General features: G+C 36.7%; 1 protein-coding gene and 1 pseudogene across 2 annotated transcripts; one reads left to right on the top strand and one right to left on the bottom strand.

The window, feature by feature from the left end:
- Positions 1-348: 348 nt before the first annotated feature.
- On the bottom strand, positions 349-1,517 carry LOC148767509 (uncharacterized; annotated as a pseudogene). The gene is made up of 2 exons (XR_016034075.1): positions 1,252-1,517; positions 349-1,013 (listed from the first exon to the last, which is right to left on the bottom strand). The product of XR_016034075.1 is annotated as an uncharacterized LOC148767509 (transcript).
- A 10,584-nt stretch (positions 1,518-12,101) lies between these two features.
- Positions 12,102-13,088, top strand: LOC105965727 (uncharacterized). Its single transcript, XM_088824646.1, has one exon. The coding sequence runs from the start codon at positions 12,102-12,104 to the stop codon at positions 13,086-13,088; it is 987 nt and encodes a 328-aa protein (XP_088680772.1).
- Positions 13,089-22,330: the final 9,242 nt, after the last annotated feature.

Raw genomic sequence — 22,330 nt, 5'->3', positions numbered from 1 at the left:
GCAAATTTCACTTGGGCCTCTCAAAGAATCTTTTTTTGCACTTTCCGCCTTCAAAATACAAAAAAGAGATTGTCCCCCTTAGAAATATACAACTCGGTAAACTTTGCCCCAAATGTGTATTTTTGATCTAATTCTTGTCGGATTTTAGTAAATAGGAAGGGTAATTTTATCTTTTAAGGTGTTAAATGTCATTTAACATTCTTTTACCCCATCTTACTGATTATGAAGAACAAAGAACAAACTTTGTCGAATTTGGAAGATAGTTTCATAAAATTTGGAAGCGAATTTCATCAAATTGGGAAGAAAATTTTGTTAATTTAGGAACCCTAAGTGACTCTGAAAGGATGATTTCAGGCAAAAAAAGTAAAATGACATATCCACATTTAATTCAGCTAGACTTAGATGGAAAATATACATTTGGGGCAAAGTGCACCGAGTTGTATAAATCAAAGGGGGACAATCTCATTTTTGTATTTTGAAGGGGAAAGTGCAAAAAAAGGATTCTTTTGAGGGGGCGAAGTGCAATTACTATGCTGCTAAATACCGCCTGACTTAGACATCAAAACTCAACATCTGATGTCTTGGGGGGTAACCACTGTACTCCAATTTCATGTTCAAACTAGCACAAATAGCCCTAAATTTAAGCCTTAGCGCATCAATCATATCGGAACCGGATTCTTTTTCCGGTTCAAGAATCGGGTAACTGTGAAGCAATTCGTCCATCTGCTTGATTATTTTCTGGATTCTGGCAGACATGAAATTCGGGTCAACCCGAATCGCGGAATTCCAAACATCGACACAGCCTCTGTAAAACCCTAATTCCTCGCCGATTTCGAATCAGGTTTTCAATCCCACTTGCTGACCCTCTTCCTTTCCCGAGATTAAACCATCGGCGTAACCCTCATCATAACCATCTTTGAAATGGGTTTCTTCTAACTTTAACGAGGATTCGAATATGTCTTCAATGGAATCCATGGCAAAAGATATGATAGACGAATCGAATTCTGCTTTACCTTCAACGAAGCGATATTCATTCATCAAATATCAGTAAAACACATTCTAAAAAACAAGACAGAAAAAACAAAAATAAAATAAAGAACAACAGTACAGAACCAGAAATTAAAAATAGTTGGTCTTTTGCAACTGTAAAAAAGCCACAATAGATTCATTTTGGAAAGAAAAAAAATGATAACCCAAAATTGAAGTATTTGAAAAACAAAATAGGAAAAAGAAAGAGTAGTAAGACCATACCAATTGATTAACGGGTTTCTAAGTTTCAATAATTCGGTATGGGCATTGGTGGAGATGCGACGGCGGAGGTGGCGTCGGCGAAGGGCGGATGTGGCGTTGGTGTGGGCTCTTGGTGCGTCGGCGAAGGACGGAGGTGGCGTCGGCGAAGGGCGGATGTGGCATTGGTGTGGGCTCTTGGTGCGTCGGAGAATGGTGGAGGTGGCGGAGGTTGCGGGGGCAGGTGTTGGCAGAGGGCTTTGAGAAAGTAGCGAGAGAGTGAAAGGGTCAAGGAGATAGGCGAAATTTGGGGTTTTTGCACTTTGCACCCTCGAATTACACACTTTTAGCACTTTGCACCCTTAATTTGTAAAATTGGCAGATTGCACCTTACAAACATAATTTTCTTGGCACTTTGAACCCTAAATGACTTTTTACTTGAAAAAACTACCGGCAACTTTTTGGGAAGCAAATTTGTCATTCTTTTATTATCTCCTTCCCGAATCATTAAATATCGGTATTTGGCTTTTCTTCTTTATCAATTCTCGTCGCTTTTTTTAAATTAAGGGGTCATTACAAATAAGTTCATCAATGGGTACTTATTCATATAGTGATCCAGACAAAAAACTCTTTTACAAATAAGTCCACACATGGTCCATAATTTTGTAAAAGACTAAAATAGCCCCTCATACTTTAATATGCTCCAATTTCATCCTTAGTTTAATTTAACCTCAATTTGACCCCAAATTTCACAAATTATTTAATTTTGACCCAAACTTTTTTTTTTCAAGATTTTTTTTTGTGGCCAGATTCCGGCGTTGACTTTTCGATTTTTTTTTCTTCCGGATTTTTTCGCCAGTCTCCGGCTTTGACTTTTTTTTTTCTGTAACATTTTTTTTTCGTTTAAACAACAATATTCTGTGATTGACAGTAATATTAACTATATTACTGTTAAACATAGTAAAATTAACTAAACTACAGTTTAACACAGTAATATTGCTATATTAATCTCTAGCACAGTAATATTAATACAACAAAACTTATTATTATTGTGTAATAAAGTAATATTACTATGTTGACCGTTCAACAAATTTAAACATAATAAAAAGTCAAAATAATTAATATTACTGTGAGTGACAGTAATATTACTATAACAACAGTAATATTACCGTCAACCACAGTAACATTACAATAATAGACAGTCACATTATTACGTTACTCCGTGAATAACTCAAACAAATAAAAAAATCCAAACAAAATAATAATATTGATATGGTTGACAGCAATATTACTATAACAACAGTAATATTACCGTCAACCACAGTAATATTATTGTGTTTACAGTAATATTACAATAATAGACAGTAATATTATTACATTACTCCGTGAATAACTCAAACAAAACAAAAAACCTAAAAGAATAATAATATTGATGTTGTTGACAGTAATATTATTGTGTTTACAGTTGTTTTACTGTCAACGACAGTAATATAATTACGTTGACTTGTCAACTAATCAAACAAAATAAAAAAAAATAACAAAAAATAATAAATAATAATATTACGTTAATTACTGTCAACGGCAGAACAATTACATAAAAGTATTGTCAACGGCAATACAATTACATTAATTAACTGTCATTAACAGTATAATTACGTTAATTTACTGTCAGTGACAGCTCAATTACGGTCAACGTTTAGGAGCGGACGTAAAAAAAAAATTAAAAAAAAACACTAAAAAAGTCAACACTGGAATCCGGCGGCGGAAAAAAAGAAAGAAAAAAAAACGAAAAGTCAACGCTGGAGACTAGCATCACGCCGGAATCCGGCTGCAAAAAAAACATTAAAAAACTTAAATAAAAAAGTCAAAATTAGATTTTTGTGGTCAAAATTGGATTTTTGTGGACAAAATTGATTAAATTGGGGTTACAATTAAGAATTGGGTATAAAGGGTTGGGGGTAATATTATCATATACATGAATGTTTCATTTATTTATAATAAATATTAAAGGGATAGGCTTATTGTGAAAGAAATATAGCCCATAAACCTAAAATAATAAAGATGCTTGACTGGGGACTTATGCACAAAAACCCTTTAAATTAAACCTTTGATTTTTTTGTCTTCACAAAAAATTCACAATGACAATGCCAAAAAAAATTTGGCAATTGGTACCAATAGCCATATTGGAAAATATTTTTTCAAGAACTATTTTTTCAGAAGCTTCCTGCTCTCTGAATAAAAAATTGCAGAGTAATAATGTAAAATATAAATATAAGATAAACCGCATAAGAAGAGATTCAAAATCCATAGACACCCTATAACAAGTATTTAAATCCATAAACCTAAGCAAGAGAACACAATATCCATAAACACCCTACAAGGAACACATAATTTAAAATCCCAACTCGAAATAAATTTACTTCTTCTTAATCAATCGCAGAAACATGTTAGAATTTCCATGTAATTTTATTTTCTTTTGCTTCAAGAAAAGGGACAATATATAGAATTGCAGAATGGCACAAGAAAAAAAAAAAAAAAGCAACATTACGATGTCTAAATTCAAATGATTTGGAGAGAAGATAATAAAAGAATGACAAATTTGCCCTCCTTTCAAGTTTCCCAACAAGTTGCCATAGTTTTTTCAAGTAAAAAGTGGTTTGGGGTGCGAAGTGCCAAGCAAATTATGTTTGAAGAGTGTAATCTGCGAATTTTACAATTTAAGAGTGCAAAGTGCAAAAAATGTGTAATTCGAGAGTGCAAAGTGCCAAAAACCCGAGAAAATTAGGGCATAGGGATTTTTTCTAATTAATAAATTGCGACTTTAAAATACAAACGTCGCAAGCTTGAACTAAATTTGCGATTTTTATCTTAAAATTTGGGACTTTAAAACAAAATTTCGCAAATAATGTCGCAAAATTGCGATCTTGCAACGTTTTTAATATAAACCTCGCAATATAAATTTATTAAAAAAACTTAATTTTTATTTTCCATGGCGACGTATTAGTATATGATCGACGCACGTTTCCGACGACAATATAATTGTCGTCGCAAAAATTGGAAGGAAATATTAGCACTTAATTTTGCGACAAAATATCGCGACGAAATGTATCGTTGCAATAATTTATATAAATTTATCATTTCCAATTATTTGCGACGATTTTGTATAAAATAGTCGCAAATCATGCGACAAATATTTTTTTCGTCGCAATAAAAAAGTCGCATGAAATGCATTTTGGCCTAGTGATGCTCAATTATTGGGAATCACTTAGAGATTTCTAGGATGACGGAGTTTATTGAACTCATCTATATGAGCACCCACTTATGTATGTCGATATCACAATATGGATTACTAATGAGACGCAATACAAATGCATTAAGTGCTAGTCTCAAATGGAAAAGACCGGTATCCTCATTGACGACGTAACGCGTTGACTATGAACTTGAGTTAACAATTACATTACTCTAATTAAATTATCTCATTATTCAACTAGATCAATTAATAGGAATTAAGTAACTACAAGGATTATATCTATGGACGTGCAAGAGACAATGATATAAAATGCCGAAATTAGGTATTATCTTTGATATGAAATTAATTGGTTATTATAATAATAAATAGACCACAACCACAAGTTATCTTATTGGTCCCCTACTCTAACAACTTTTTGGCATCAAATCATCAACAATGGCGCTCAGGAACTTGTTGCATCCATTACGAGAGTTCAAGAGAATGAGATAAATTTCCACCCAATTTTGGGTGAAGGACATTTCCTTTATTAACAAAGTTACTGGTAAGTGGATATTTTCAATGTTGTGTGCTTTTGACTTTCTTTTACTTCATCTCTTTGTTGTATAACTTTGATTGCTTAACCAAGTTCTTTTATATTTTCTACTTTCTGAATTGCTACTTTTACTTCAATTGCGACTCATGTGCCTAATGTAATTTGGTCAAGACAATTACATCCATATCATTCTTGTTATGGCATATTTCTTGTCATTTATTTGAAGTTTTGTTTCTTTGGTTGCTATTAACAGTAGGTCCTTCATCAAGGGACATACATGGACCATGAAGCAAGATTATGGAGAGGTTTCTACTATTGTAAACTGTTAAGAGATGTATGTTTGAGCTTTTCGTTGTCTTTGTTGCAATTCAATTCTCGTCCTTGTAAATCTTTATGAATCGTGAGAAATAGAAATTTATATCTTACGAAAAAAAATGTCAAGTGCCCCATTACTAGTATATATATTATGTATTTAATCAAATCAATCATACACACGCCTTTTCAACACAAATTTACTTATGAAATGCCTTCAATATAAGGGATACTTTTCAGCTGCATTGGATCATCAATCATAGAAAACTATACAAAATTTCCTAAAGTTGATAAGGCATTTGTATCTTGGCCCTAACAATTCAACAACTAGAGTTAGAGCTTAACATCATACAATTCTACATCCATATAGTACAAACACAGAAAATGCACCACACACAAACATAACGTTCATATAATCATACATGCATATATACCCAACCAAAAGTAAATTAACACCATCATATCTAAATAGATAAGATGAATCCTACTAAAAAAATTTACACCTAATAATGATAAAACACAAGATAAAGTTACACGCACATGCATGGATCGTATTTATTTGTGATAATACATAAGATCCTCATTATTATCTAATATAAATTTAACCGTTGATACCAAACTTACCAAACATTACAAAACATGTCTCAAAAATTATATCTACACATGTACATCATGTGGAACTTAGTAAAACTAAAATATAAGATACATATGGAATCTTAATTGTGTAATGAACATAAGATCAATATGAACAGTTTTTTTTTCTATTTGCTAAAATACCAATTTTATTAATTTGATTGTCTGGCCACAATTCTTCTTTAGAGTGAATTGTAAAAAGAGTTTAATGGTAGTGTATCTGAATTGACAATATTGAAGTAAAAGCTTATAGATTATGATAATAATCACTAAGGTTTTTTTTTTTTTTTTTTTGAGAAGAAAAAATATTTAATTTCTTATTCATTTTAGAGATCACAATCTCTCTGATTCTCACACGAAGTTCATTCAAAATATAAGGTTCTTCTTTGAGAAAGTTATGTTGTTATTACATGAGCTGCAAGATTGCCCTCTCTGAGGAGTGTTTTGTTCTAAAATGATCAAAACTTGCTCCTACCAGTTTAATATCTTCAACAATATTGCCGTCATGGAACCTAATTCCCCTTCAATGGATGTAATAACCATGATCGAGTCTCCTTCTAAGATGAATTTTTTCTAGTTTCTTTCTCGAGAAATTTCCTGCTTTAGCTTCAACATAAGTAGGACCCAAAGGTTGATGTATGCAACAAGACCACGAGCTCAAACATTCTCCTGAGCTTGACCAAGCTATAACTCCAATTCTACATATACCATCGGCGAAATTTATAGTTGTGCATCAAAGTTCAACTTCACAAACTCCATCTCAGGGTTTGCACCATTTCTCCAATCGTCTAACCCTCATAGATTTAGATTTCAAAACTTCGGCGGTAGCAGCCCGAAGTTCATTATGATACTATGTGGCAAAGGTTGCAGTTTCCGTAGCGTCTAGTTTAATCCCTAAAAAATACTTATTATGATCCTACCAAATAGCCTAACAAAGTACAATCCAATTTTCGAACAAGTTCACCTCTGATTTATCCAATCATCCATTCCCTTGTATCTGATTTTGTCATAGTGTAGTTAAATTGGGAAATATCACTAAGAACCCATATTAGACGGGACAGAGTGCAAGAATATAATCAATGCATGACATGTTCCTCGCTATCTCCACAAAGTGTGCACCTGGTTTACCTCCATAACCTTCTTTTTCATGAGATTAGAACCAGTAGGTAGTAAGTTCCTACACGCTCGTCATAAAAACACTTTAATTTTTCCAGGAAGTTTAAATTACTAAATCCATTTCCACTCACTAGTGCAATAAGTGTTTGAACTATTTCCTTGTCGCTCGGTTATATCTCGACTCCATTGCATCGCAAGATGGTAAGCACTATGAACTGAAAAATAATCCATTCCAATTAGAGTGACATACTTATCGATCTTCTTATATTACCCAATGGAATTGACATGATTGCTTTACAATTCTGTTCGAATAATAAAGAGCGAAGTGATTACATCTTCCACCCAAACTACTAACTCTTATGTCCGGAGAATGATCTTTCCAGGAGGAAAAAATTAAAATATATTTTCCCTCGGAATCCATTTACACCCCCCCCCCCCCCCCCCCGCCCCCCCCCCCCCCCCCCCCCAACCTTTACGGATCAGCCAATACCGGTTCTCCAGCGAAGCCCTGCTTTGAGGAGATATTTAGCTCCCCATAAGGTCCTCCAAATGTATGATGGATTTGAACCCAATGATGCCCCGAGAACATCTTTATTAGGAAAATATTTGGCTTTAAAGAGTTTACACAAGAGGGTGCCCAGATTCATTATCAGACGCAACATTTGTTTAGCATGTAACACCATATTAAATGATTCTAAATCTCTGAAACCAAGGCCACCAACCTGCTTACCCTTACAAATTTCATGCCATTTTACCCAATGAATATTGTTTCCTTGTAAGTTTTCCCACCGAAACTTAGCCATATGATTATCGAGATCATTGGAGAAATAATCGGATGATGTAAAATAACTTATCGCATATGATGGAATTGCTTGAATTACTGCTTTAATTAAAATTTTCTTACCACATTTTTAAAGCCATTTATCTTTCTAACCCAGAAGGCGACCACAAACCTTCTTACGAATGTTGGCAAAACCTCTCGTTTACATTTTGCGACGATTGATGGAAGTTCAAGATATATCTCGTGGTTTCCCACCACTTTCATAGGTAGGGATAGGCGAACTCGCTCAATGACCTCCATTCTTGTACCCTTACTGAACAAGATGCTGGATTTTTGGAAATTAACAACCTGTCCCAAAGTTTCTGAATAAGTTTGAAGAATTTGCTTAATGAATTCGGCAGAATTAGAGTTCTATTTATCGGTCGTGGCGGCCGATATATCGGCCGCCATATCGGTGGCGGTCATAAACCTTTACAATATTTGTGTGGCAGTTTTAAAAATCGATTTTTTGACGGTGAGGCGGTCTGTGGCGATTCAAACCGATATATCCGGTCAAACTTCGAGTGATATATAGGAAAAATATCGGTTTGTATTTATGTTTTTATTACAAGGACAATAGGTTTTATTTTCAATTCCAGCCCATTATCTCTTTCAATCAAAACCAAAATCACCAACCCCGTAAGAAGAACTTGGCCTAAAAGAAAAAAGAAAAACACAAAACAATCCACACACCGCGGCGGCATTCTCCATCTCATTGAGGCGGCACTCGGCGTTCGGTGGAGGTGAAGATGATGATGAAGTGCATGAAATAAGAGAACTACATGATGAAGAATTTATTTCGGATGACGAAGAAACTGATGAGGATGTTGACGAAGATGAGTTCGAATTTGAACCCGATGGTGTACAAGTGTTGGAAGGATATGGAGAAGAATCGGAAATCTAAGTAGTGATCTAATGAACATAGTTTATATTTTTTGTTTTGTTTATGTTAATTATTATTTTTGAAGGACCTAATGATGTAACCATATATGTATGCAATGCAAAAGCATAATTCTGAATGCACAAAGTTTGTGTTCTATTTTGTATTTGTTAAGAATCTTTATTGTTTTATGATTTTACTATTGTTAAACTTTTGTTCTATGATTCGAATATATAAAAGATGGGGAGAGAATCATGTTTCATTTTTTCTATACGTTTTAAGTATTTACAAATAATATTTCAAAATATATTACACTAAATATAAAAACCGATTTATTTCCAATATATCTCCGATTAATCACCGCCGCGCCGATTTATCGTGTGGCGGTCCCTAACCGCCTCGAACCCGATAATCGATATTTAGAACCTTGGGCAGAATTCTCATTTGCTTTGCAGAAAATCATAGTATCATCAACAAAGAAAAGGTGCGAAACCTTTGGGGCACCTCTACACACTGAAAGGCATGATAAGTTCCCTCTTGGTTCCTCTATTTGCACCAAAGCCCTTAATGCTTCATCATCAAATTAAAAAAGATAGGGCAAAAGAGGATCACCACGAATACCCCTCTTCGGGAAAATACCACCAAACTACCTTTTAAGTGTATATTTTTACACTTAATAATACCTTTTAATTGGAGCTTTTGGTGTGTTTTAACGATAATTGGTGCTTAAAATGGTGATTATTTGTATTTTAGGTACAAATTGAAGAATTGGAAAATTATGGGGTAAAAACTGCAATTTCGGAGAAAAAGTGGGCCAAAAGTAAGAAAATAAAAAATTCGAACATTTGAAGCCCGGACGGCCGTCCGAGTTCTAGAACTAAATCTGGCGCGGCCGTCCGAGATCACGAGGACGCGCAGTGAAGGAAGTTTAATTACACAAGGAAACTGTCTTCTTATATTTTTACACCCTATATAAGGCCAAAGGAAGCACACAATTTAGATCTTATCTTTTGACACGTTTTCTAGGAGCGAGAAAGCAGAGGAACGAAGAAAAGGACTTGACGAATCTTCATCATAGTTCTCCCTTTACTTTTATTTTTCTACTTCTATGAATTTTCGTATTTTTATTATGCTTTTCGTAGAGAACATGAGTAGCTAAGTTTTTAATCTAGGATTTTATTTGAACCCTATGTGGTGATTCAAACCTATTTTTCTAATATTATGCAAGTTTAAATTCCGTGATTATTTCTTCTATTTTGATCTTATTTAGCGCATGAATCTAGCTAATTTATGTTGCTATATGTTATTGTTAGAATTCATTGACAGATCGTTTTAATAATTAGAACAGGGATAGAAGAGTCTTCGAGTAGTTTTCACCGGATGAGTGTGTTAATTGCATGTATTATCGTAGACATGCAGATAATACCTTAGGTAGCCGTTTACGAGACTTGTTATTTAATGCTTTGTTCGTAATTGGTTTGCATAGACATATAGTGAATCATTTATGAATAATAGACTCATAATACACGCGACAACGGATTATCAGTAATTGAGTGTCTCGGGTTAATAATCGGGAATCGTAACTTGCATGATTGAGATTAATTGGGTGTTGAATTATCGCATAGGGGGAAGATAAAATTCTAGGTCCGTTTTTATATTGATATTTTCTCGTGATTATTTGCTTTCTTAATTAGTTTAATTGTTTAATTGATTTGACAAACCTGCGTAGGCTGGATAAAAATCATAATTGTTAGAATTTGGTACTTAGGATTAGGTAATTTGAGTATTCCCTGTGGGATCGACATCCGACTCTCACGAGTCCACTTTTACTACTTGTTTGCGATACGTGCACTTGCGTGTTAGGTATTTAGCCCCAACAAGTTTTTGGCGCTGTTGCAGGGGAATACGGCTAAATTATTTATTTATCCTAATATTAAATTTGAGCAATTTTTCTTACTTCAGCCGTTTTATTTATTTTATTTAATTATTTTATTTGCTTATTTTATTTTTATTATTTTTGTTTTAGGTACTTTTTATGCGAAGAGGACACGAAACGAACTTGCTACCTCTTGATCCCGAAATTGAGCGAACGTTTAGGCACGCCAGAAGAAATCAACGGTTAGCTCAAATCGTTCCTGCAACAATGGAAGAAGAGATTAATCGTAGGGGAGATGACCAAGGGCGCCTACCGAATGCGGCAGGAAATATCGTCAACGAGCAAGAGCAACGTCAGCTAATTAATCCACCACCTCGTCAACGAGCATTGCATGAGTACACCGTTCCAACACTCAATGGGTTTCAATCAAGCATCCAGCAACCCCCCATTTAAGCCAACAATTTCGAAATTCGAGCGGGACTCCTTACTATGCTCCAAAACAATGGGTTGTTCAGCGGATTAGCTCATGAAGATCCACATCTCCACTTGGTCAGCTTTCTCGAAACGTGTGATTCGCATAAGATGAACGGAGTATCACCTGAAACAATGCAACTCCGTCTGTTCAAGCACTCTTTATAAGGAGCAGCCCGAGAATGGTTACAAACTCGTGCACCGCACTCCATCTCGTCTTGGCCCCAACTAGCACAACTTTTCATGAACACATACAACTCCCCAACAAAAAATGAGAGAATCCGGAGAGAAATACAAAACTTCATACAAGAAGCCGGTGAAGCGTTATTCGAGACGTGGGAGCGGTTGAAACAATTAATTCGGAGGTGCCCGAATCACGAACTTCAAGAGTGGCGCCAACTGCAAATATTCTACGATGGATTGCAAGATAACTCGAGGACCGTGCTCGACTCTGCAGCTGGAGGAATGTTCATGAGTTTGACCTACGATGAAGCATACGAACTTTTGGATCGAATCGCTAGAAATAAATACATGCGGGCATCGGATCGGTCAAATAGCGGAGCCGTTAAGACGGGAGGAATTTTGGAGTTAGACGGGGTCACCGCAATCACTGCCCAGTTAGAGAAGCTATCAAAGCAAGTAGCGGCTTTGCAGACTCAGCAAGTCCATGCAATCCAAGGTCCCGACCAGTGCGTAGAAGAAACGGAGTCTCTAAATTATGTGAATGACACCAACCGACAACAGAGGAACCCGTACTCCAACACTTATAATCCGGGATGGAAAGATCACCCTAACTTTGGATGGGGAGTAAATCAACAAGGACAAAGGCAAGCACCACCTCAAGGTCAACCTCCTAGTTATTCGCGGCCAGCTCCCGGATTCCAAAATCCGCCTCAAGCTCCACCTCAAGGTGGAGACCTCGCAAATATCTTGGCTCAATTTATGACATCTACCCAAGCCTCCATCCTAAATTTGGAAACACAGATGGGTCAATTTGCAACCCAACTAAACGTGAGGCCAGCCGGTGCATTACCGTCAAATACGGAAGATCCTCGAAAGGGCATCAACGAGCAGTGCAAAGCCGTATGTTTGAGGAATGGGAGACAATTGGAAGAAGTGATGAAGAAGGCAACAAGCAAGGATGGAGGGGAGCTACAAGAAAAAGAAGTTGAGATTCTGACAGATCCACCAGGTGAGAAAAGGGTCGTTGCGCCTAAGCCGACCCCACATGTACCTTATCCTCAACGCCAGATAAAATCAAAGAATGAGTCGTATTACAAAAGTTTTCTTGAGCAATTGAATGAATTACATATTAATATTCCTTTTACTCGAGCCCTTGAACTAATGCCTCATTGGGTCAAATTTTTGAAAGACATGGTATCGAAGAAACGGAAATTCGGTGAACATGAGATGATAGCCTTAACCGAACAATGCAGTGCCATTCTTACTCGCCCAATTCCACCAAAGCTTGGAGACCCGGGTAAGTTTACGATTCCAGTCGCTATCGGAGGTAAGTTATTTGCAAAATCTCTCACAGATTTAGGAGCGAGCATTAATCTCATGCCTTTCTCAGTGTTTCAAAGTTTGGGATTAGGAGATATAAAATTGGTATCTCTGACTTTACAGATAGCCGATAGATCACTCATATACCCAAAAGGAATAGTAGAGGATGTGTTAGTCAAAGTAGATAAATTCATCTTTCCTGCAGATTTTGTAGTTCTTGGTATGGAAGAAGATAAAGAAATTCCTTTGATTTTGGGAAGACCTCTTTTCAGAACGGGTAGAACTATAATTGATGTGTATAATCGTATTTTATCTATGTCTTTGGGGGATGAAACGATTAAATTTGATGTTTTCCGTACAATGAAGCACCCTCAAGAGGGTGATGAGTGTTTTGCTTTTGATGTGTTAGATCAATTGAATTTTGATTTTATTGAACCTTTAATTGCGGATCCGTGGAAGCATCTTTGAGTGTAGGAACATCAGTTCAGGAAGAAGCAGTGACTGAACAATTATGTTGGTTGGATTCAGCAAAGCTGATGTCAAGGCCACGCTTCGAAAGTTTGGAAATGAAACTCCCGCTATCTGCCACTTTTAAGCCTTCAGTGATCGAACCGCCGAAACTTGAGTTTAAATTTTTGCCTTCTCATTTAAAATATATGTTTCTTGGAGCTCATGATACCTTACATGTTATTATTTCTTCATCTTTGACAGGTCTACAGGAAAAGAGACTTTTGGATGTCTTGCGAGAGCACAAGCTAGCACTTGGATGGACAATTTTCGACATCAAGGGCATAAGTCCAACTTTTTGCATGCACAAGATCATATTGGAGGAGAGCCATACATCTTCAGTGGAACGGCAGAGGCGATTGAACCCCATCATGAAGGAAGTTGTGAAGAAAGAAATCATCAAGTGGTTAGACGCAGGTATTATTTTTCCTATTTCTGATAGTGCGTGGTTTAGTCCGGTACAATGTGTACCTAAGAAAGGGGGGATGACTGTTATAAAAAACGAAAAAAATGAATTAATCCCTTCTAGGACAGTAATGGGTTGGCGAATTTGCATGGATTATAGAATATTGAATAAAGCCACTCGAAAAGACCACTTCCCCTTGCCCTTTATTGATCAAATGCTTGATAGGCTAGCTTGTCAAGAATTTTATTGTTTTTTAGATGGGTATTCCGGCTATACCCAAATCGCCATAGCTCCCGAGGACCAAGACAAAACCCCTTTTACTTGTCCTTTTGGTACTTTTGCCTTCAGACGTATGCCTTTCGGTTTATGCAATGCTCCTGCTACTTTTCAACGTTGCATGATGGCAATTATTACGGACATGGTTGAATGTGGTCTTGAAATTTTTATGGACGATTTTTCTGTTTTCAGTGATACGTATGACACTTGTCTCCAAATACTGGCTAAGGTTCTTCGCAGGTGTGAAGAGACAAATTTGGTGCTCAACTGGGAAAAGTGTCATTTTATGGTGCAACAAGGGTTTGTGCTTGGACATAAGGTGTCAAGGAAAGGGTTAGAAGTCGATCGAGCCAAAATCGAGACAATCGAAAAATTACCGCCACCAATTTCAGTAAAGGGAATTCGAAGTTTTTTGGGACATGCAGGATTCTATAGGCGGTTCATCAAGGATTTTTCTAAGGTTGCCAAACCATTGTGCAATTTGTTGGAGAAGGACGTCAAATTTGACTTCAATGACGAATGCCTCAAAGCCTTCGAAAACTTGAAAACAAGGTTAGTAACTGCTTCTATTATTGTTGTGCATGATTGGGATGAACCCCTTTGAACTTATGTGTGATGCTAGTGATTATGCGGTAGGTGCCGTGTTGGGTCAAAGAAAGAATAAAAATTTTCATTCAATTTACTATGCTAGTAAAACTCTAAACGATGCACAATTAAACTATACCACTACTGAAAAAGAGTTGCTAGCAATTGTTTTTGCATTCGAAAAATTTAGATCATATCTTATAGGCACAAAGGTCATTGTCTTTACAGATCACTCGGCTTTGAAATATTTGATAGAAAAAAAAGAAGCAAAACGTAGACTTATTAGGTAGGTCTTACTGTTGCAAGAGTTTGATTTGGAAATTCGTGATCATAAGGGTAGCGAGAACCAAGTAGCCGATCATTTATCTAGGCTAGAAACGGAATTAAAAGATACAATTTGCATTAATGAAAACTTTCCGGATGAACAATTACTTGTTGTAGATAATCAAGAAGTACCATGGTATGCAGATTTTGTGAATTATTTAGTTAGCCATGTACTTCCACCTGAGCTCACTTTTCATCAACGAAAAAAGTTTTTACACGATGTGAATTTCTACTTTTGGGAAGAACCCTTTTTGTTTAGACAATGCAGCGATTTAGTCATTCGAACATGTGTACCGGAAAGCAAGCAAGGAGATATACTTTTTCATTGCCATGGCTTGGACATTGCGGGGCATTATGGAGGTGAGCGAACAACGAGAAAGGTACTTCAGTCAGGTTTCTTTTGGCCAACTATGTTTAAAGATTGCTATGATTTTGTATCAAGTTGCGATAGATGCCAGCGAGTTGGTAATATTTCTAGGCGGCACGGACTCCCATTAAATACAATGCTCGAAGTAGAGCCCTTCGATGTATGGGGAATAGATTATATGGGGCCTTCTGTCCCATCATTCAATAACCTATACATCTTAGTGGTCGTCGATTATGTATCTAAATGGGTTGAGGCGGCCGCCTTTCCTACTAATGATTCTGCAGTGGTTTGTGCTTTCTTGAAAAGACATATTTTCAATCGCTTTGGAACACCACGAGCAATTATTAGTGCTGGAGGCACTCACTTTTGCAACAAACAATTCGAGGCACTCTTGGCCAAGTATGGTGTAAGGCATAAGGTCGCATTGGCCTACCACCCACGAACGGGCAAGCCGAGGTCACGAATCGTGAAATCAAAAATATCCTCGAGAAAGTTGTGAGTCCTACTCGGAAGGATTGGTCGAGAAAATTAGATGATGCACTTTGGGCATATCGTACAGCTTACAAAACTCCACTTGGGATGACATCGTTTCGATTGATTTATGGCAAGGCGGGTCATCTACCAGTTGAATTGGAGCATAATGTGTTTTGGGCAATTAAGAAGCTAAATTTCGATCCCGAAGCATGCAAGGAGAAACGGATGATGCAACTCAACGAGCTCGATGAATTGCGATTGAATGCTTATGAAAGCAATCGTGTGTACAAAGAAAAAACCAAGCGTTGGCACGATAATAAGATATTGCATCGAGAATTTTGCAAGGGACAATTGGTACTCCTCTACAACTCCCATCTCAAGTTGTTTCCGGGAAAACTCAAGTCAAGATGGTCCGGACCGTTTACTATACTCGAAGTATTTCCGCATGGCGCAGTCAAGTTATTGGATTCTGAAACCGGAAAATATTTCAAAGTCAATGGGCAACGCCTCAAGCATTATCGGGGAGGAGAATTCAATAGCCAAGTGACTTCGGTCACGTTAGCTTGAACAAAGAAGCAGAGAAAGTCTGGCTGAAGACTGTAAACTTAGCGCTTCTCGGGAGGCAACCTGAGATTTCGTTTATCTTTCTTTTATTTTATTCGTTTTGTTAGTTTTTGTTTTTATTTTTTTATTTTTATTTTTATTTTTATTTGAAGCATGCAAACTAATGAAATAAGCAATTTTTTTATTTTCAGGGGTCAAAATGCAATTTTTGCATTCCACACGGCCGCACCAAAAAAGGCTTGAATTTCACACGGCCGTGTGAAAAATCGGAAGAGCTACTGTACAAATTTGAGTTGGGGCACGGCCGCGCGAAAAAGTAACTAAAATTTCGCACGGCAGTGTGAAAATCAGAGAATGCTACTGCCCAATTTTGGCTTGGGGCGCGGCCGTGTGGAAATTAGACTGCAATCTCACACGGTCGTGCGAGAAACAGAATGCTACTGCCCCAATTTTGCAATTCGCACAGCCGTGCAGAAAATAGTGCAAAAACTCATACGGCCGTGCGAAACAAGGCTGAAGCATATTAAAGAAGGGTCAACACAACACAATTTTCACAATTATAAATCTTCTCTCTCTCTCCCACTTCGAACCCTAGCTTCCTCTTTTCAAAATTTTCACTTTTCCTTGCAAAATTTCGCCTAAAATTCACAAAATACATACACATAACACTTAAACACTTTGGGTTTTTGTTGATTTTTGCAGGGAGGGTTCAAGAAACGTGCCAATTTCTCAAAACACTCATTCAACAAAGAACGCCCACAAGGTGTTCGACGATTTGCCCGAGTCAAGTTTGGGGGAAATTTTACACACCAATTCATCTCAAATCCCTTCCACAAGGCATTTTCGACATCATGGGAAAAAGAGGACGTGACGGAGAAGGCACCTCGAAGGGCAAGGGGAAGGGAAAGAAAGCCGACCAAGTTCCAATAACTCCCGATGACGATGCCTTTTGTGTTGAAGGCTCCAAGGCCCTCTTTGACAAGCAAACGGTGAAGAAACTCGTAACGGAGCGTGCATATACGGTCAACCTACCGCAATTTGAACCGTTGAATCAAGAATTCATGCGACGAGGGTGGCACTCAATGCTAGAACCGGCGGATTCGATCAATTTGTCCTTAGTCCGTGAGTTCTATGCCAACACCCGTATCCACCAAACTTCGGATAGGAAGACGAGCACGGTTCGAGGAAAGAGAGTAGATTGGAGTGCCAAAGCCATCAACTCCTTCTACAACACCCGACATGAGGCATTCAATTGGGAACAAATGCAACTTGAGGTAACAAAAGATCAACTCGGCGAGGTATTATGCGATGGGCCCCCAATTTGGTCCGAATAGGCAAGGCGTGCCTTACTTTCATATGTGCTAATCTCATCCCCACTCGATCGTGGACTCAAATGAACCATGAAAGGTGTGCTCTTGAATATTACATTTTAAAGGGAACACCGATCAACATTGGAGAAATCATATCCGACCGCTTTTGGATCTCCATGACCAACAACTCCAAAGGGCTCTATTTCCCTTGCCTCGTTACCGGCTTATGCAAGAAAGAAAAGGTTCCAACCAAAACGACAGATATTGACACACAAATCCGGAAGCCGATTAGTAACCTTGCGGCCCGACAATTCAAGGCACCCATCTATGGTGGCGAGCAACCCGTCGATGGCCAACGAATCGCTCCACCCGAGGGTCCAAGCACAAGTTCGGACCGCCATTTTCAAAGGCGAATGGAGCGGGAGTTGGTTATTACTCGAAATCAGTTAGCCACGGTGGAGCACAAAGTTAGCACGATCGAATCCCTTCAACGGTGGTCGGGGAAGATGCTCCAAGCTATTGTGCGCCATTTAGCGTGTGGTACCCCCGAGTGCGCCGAACCGGACCCGTTGCCCGCACCGATTCTTGAGCCGGTACCCGAGCTATTGGAGGATGAGGAGGATGGTGATGCTCATGAGTAAAGGGGAGGTGGTGAGCAACCCAGTGATGGTCCAAACGCTTAATCAGGTGTTTTCTATCCTTAAACTTTGTGCGAATCACATTGAGGGAAATGTGAATTTTAAGTTTGGGGGTGGTTAATTATTTGTTTTCTTTTGTGTGCGTTTTAATTGTGCTTTAATTGATTGTTAGTTTGCATGTTTTAGGTTTTGTTTTAGTTGTCTTTTTATTATTTGTTTTATAAAATAAAAAAAAAAACAGAAATTTTTGCTTGGGTCGATGCATCGATGAATTATGATGATGAGAGATGATCAATGTTTGATGATGAGATTACTTGTTTTATTTTGATAAGGATTAGATATTTGTGTAGCTTTTGATTCAACGGAACGTAGAAGAGAATTATTGCTAGGAATCACACCTTGTGCACTACTTTGGTTGAATGTTTTGTATTTTAAATTTGGAATTTATTTGTGCTAAATCATGCTTTGTTCGGTTTAAAAACTCACCTTAGGACATTTATGATACGAAGTATTGGGTAGTGAGTAATTTGGGATATGATTTGGGCCTTCTTTGAACCGTTTGAGCCTTTCAAGCCGACCTTTTTATCGAAATTACCCTTAGAACCTTGATTTGAGCCTCGGAGAAAAGGTGTTCTTTCTTTTAGCCAATGTGTATAAGGTAGAATAGATGGAGATTCTTGAATAATTAACCCTTGGAATTCGGTCGTATTTTTTTTATAAAAAGTCCTTCTTCGTAAAAAAAAATTAAAAAAGAATTAAAAAAAATTAAAAAAAATTAAAAAAAAAAAGAAAAAAGAAGAAGAAAAAGAGACTAGAAAGGAGAAGTAAGGACTAGTTGTTGAATTGTTTTGGAAGCTCGATCCATTGCCTTAAGAGCAAAAGTGGAGACTTTTGAACTATTAAGAATCGAGCTTATTAAAAGTCCTTAGAGGTGAATTCATTGTTTCAAACGCCTATCTTTAAATTTTTGGCGTAATCACCTAATTCATGAAGAATAGCCACATACACCCATATTTCCTACCTCGAACCAAAGAGCCTAACGATTGAAAGCTACAAAGTCCCAATGATCCCAATTGCTTAATGTTCAATATTAGTTGAGTAGAATAATTTGGTGAGTATTTGGAGTCAAATATATGCATGTAAGTATAAATTCTTTCTATCTTTAATTTGCAAATATTGGATACTTGAAGCAATTGTATGATTTGTGGTTTATGGTGATGGTGAGTGACTAAGTACCGTTGAATGTTGAGCTTGCGAATGCCTAAGAATTTTCATCATAATTACAAGTTCTGAAAACGTGAAGTTGATCAATTCATCTATGTAATGAGATGTTGTAGTCGAGTTTTGTGCTTATGAGTTGATTTTACTTGAGGACAAGCAAAAGTTCAAGTTTGGGGTGTGTTAAGTGCATATTTTTACACTTAGTAATACCTTTTAATTGGAGCTTTTGGTGTGTTTTAACGATAATTGGTGCTTAAAATGGTGATTATTTGTATTTTAGGTACAAATTGAAGAATTGAAAAATTATGGGGTAAAAACTGCAATTTTGGAGAAAAAGTGGGCCAAAAGTAAGAAACACAAAAATTTTAAGATTTGAAGCCCGGACGGCCGTCCGAGTTCTAGAACTAAATCTGGCGCGACCGTCCGAGATCACGAGGAGGTACACAAGGAAACTGCCTTCTTATATTTTTACACCCTATATAAGGCCAAAGGAAGCACACAATTTAGATCTTATCTTTTGACACGTATTCTAGGAGCGAGAAAGCGGAGCAACGAAGAAAAAGACTTGACGAATCTTCATCATAGTTCTCCCTTTACTTTTATTTTTCTACTTTTATGAATTTTCGTATTTTTATTGTGCTTTTCGTAGAGAACATGAGTAGCTAAGTTTTTAATCTAGGATTTTATTTGAACCCTATGTGGTGATTCAAACCAATTTTTCTAATATTATGCAAGTTTAAATTCCGTGATTATTTCTTCTATTTTGATCTTATTTAGCGCATGAATCTAGCTAATTTATGTTGTTATATGTTATTGTTAGAATTCATTGACAGATCGTTTTAATAATTAGAACAGGGATAGAAGAGCCTTCGAGTAGTTTTCACCGGATGAGTGTGTTAATTGCATGTATTATCGTAGACATACAGATAATACCTTAGGTAGCCGTTTACGAGACTTGTTATTTAATGCTTTGTTCATAATTGGTTTGCATAGACATATAGTCAATCGTTTATGAATAATAAACTCATAATACACGCGACAGCGGATTATGAGTAATTGAGTGTCTCGGGTTAATAATCGGGAATCGTAACTTGCATGATTGATATTAATTGGGTGTTGAATTATCGCATAGGGGGAAGATAAAATCCTAGGTCCGTTTTTATATTGCTATTTTCTCGTGATTATTTGCTTTCTTAATTAGTTTAATTGTTTAATTGATTTGACAAACCTGCGTAGGCTGGATAAAAATTATAATTGTTAGAATTTGGTACTTAGGATTAGGTAATTTGAGTATTCCCTGTGGGATCGACATCCGACTCTCACGAGTACACTTTTACTACTTGTTTGCGATACGTGCACTTGCGTGTTAGGTATTTAGCCCCAACACTACCTCCATTCAATATACACGAATATGTAATAGTTGTCACGCACATCATAATCTGACCCACAACTCGAATATTCATACCCAGTCTCAACATAGTGTTCCATAAACATACCCATTCACTGCGATCGTAACCCTTGCTCATATCTCACTTTAATGCTATATGTTCTCCCATGTTACGTTTCTATAATGAGCAACTTATCTTGAATTCATGTTAAGTCACAAGATACATTTAGATGATTGCATCTAAATGCGAACCTCGATGACTGACATGTTTTGCAACATATTCGATGTATATATTTATCGTTGTTAGAATCTAATTGGATTCTAATAAACAAGGGATGAGTAAAGACTTGTGCAACAAGTCCTTATGTACCGTGAAACACGAAAGGGAAGTCTCCTTGTTTACTCTAATTCTTTAATTTGTCATTAATTGTTTCTTTTATATAGGAAACTATCTTATTAATTAAAAAGATTTATTCTTAACTTAATGACTTGTGTAGAAGTCTTGTGAAAGAAGAATTCCTTCTTGCCATATATTACACACATACGTGTGATTTGTGAAAGAGAAAGGGATTTCTTTTATATATTGATATTTTTCTTGTTTGTCATTAATTAAGAATTATTTATTATAAGGAGTCTTCTATTAGGAATAAAAGTCAAGAATTTCTCTTACGGATTTTCATCTATTTCCATTAATTAGTATTTTGTCAATTGTGGAAATTAGATTAGATAAGGAATAAATATTTAGTTTTCTATATTATGAAATTCCTTTTCCTTCTTGACTATGACTCTTTAACCTAATTATTTTTCTTGTACAGGAAGATTCAATCACGTATAAAAGGGAAGACATCACAACGTGATTTAGTGCGGCTTTTTGGGAGAGAAAATTAATTCTCTTTTCTTTGTTGCTCTTCCGGAGTTTTTCGATCGAGAGAAGTTTTTCACATAAAATATTTTTCCTCTCGTTTTTTATTGTTCCATCGTGATACGTGATTTTCATAGAAAATATATCGGCTTCAAGGCTTTGTGGTGAAGACACCAAGATTCAAGGAGTATCACAAGTTTGCTTCTTCTATACAAAAAGAAGATCGGTTCTTCAGGAGAGGGGCTTAAACAGATCTCGGGAGGAGATCGATCCGCCAACTAAGGAATTCAGCATTGAAGGGAGTTCAACCGTGCGGAGCAAGGGACGTGCTGCAAATTGAAGATTTATAATTCAGCGTAGTATACGAGAACGGCGTCAACAAAGAGGGAGTCTTTGTATTTTGATTAAGTCCTATTATTGTATTCGTAAAACTAAAAATTAGTAAATTTTATTTGCAGGTCCCCGTGGATGTAGGGTACAATTGTATCCGAACCACATTAAAATTTGTGTCTCGTTTATTTCTGTTTTTACGAACTGCTTCACGAACTGTTGCAACACTTAACGCAACAGTAACGAAAAACTGAATCTGACACAAATAATTTATATCTGCACGAAATAAATTCTAACAATTGGCATCAAGAGCCTGTCACTAGATACACTTAGTGAGATTTTGGGATTTAATTTTTTAATTTGTTTTATGCAGATATGTTTCATCGTGAAGGAGCGTCTACAGTACGACCACCTCTCTTGGATGGATCAAATTACTCTTACTGGAAATCAAAGATGTAG

Source organism: Erythranthe guttata, chromosome 10, assembly GCF_056151865.1.
Source record: "Erythranthe guttata isolate IM_541 chromosome 10, IM_541, whole genome shotgun sequence".
Lineage (NCBI taxonomy): Eukaryota > Viridiplantae > Streptophyta > Magnoliopsida > Lamiales > Phrymaceae > Erythranthe > Erythranthe guttata.
The sequence above is the reverse complement of the archived record's forward strand: the minus strand, read 5'-3'. Positions and strand labels throughout refer to the sequence as shown.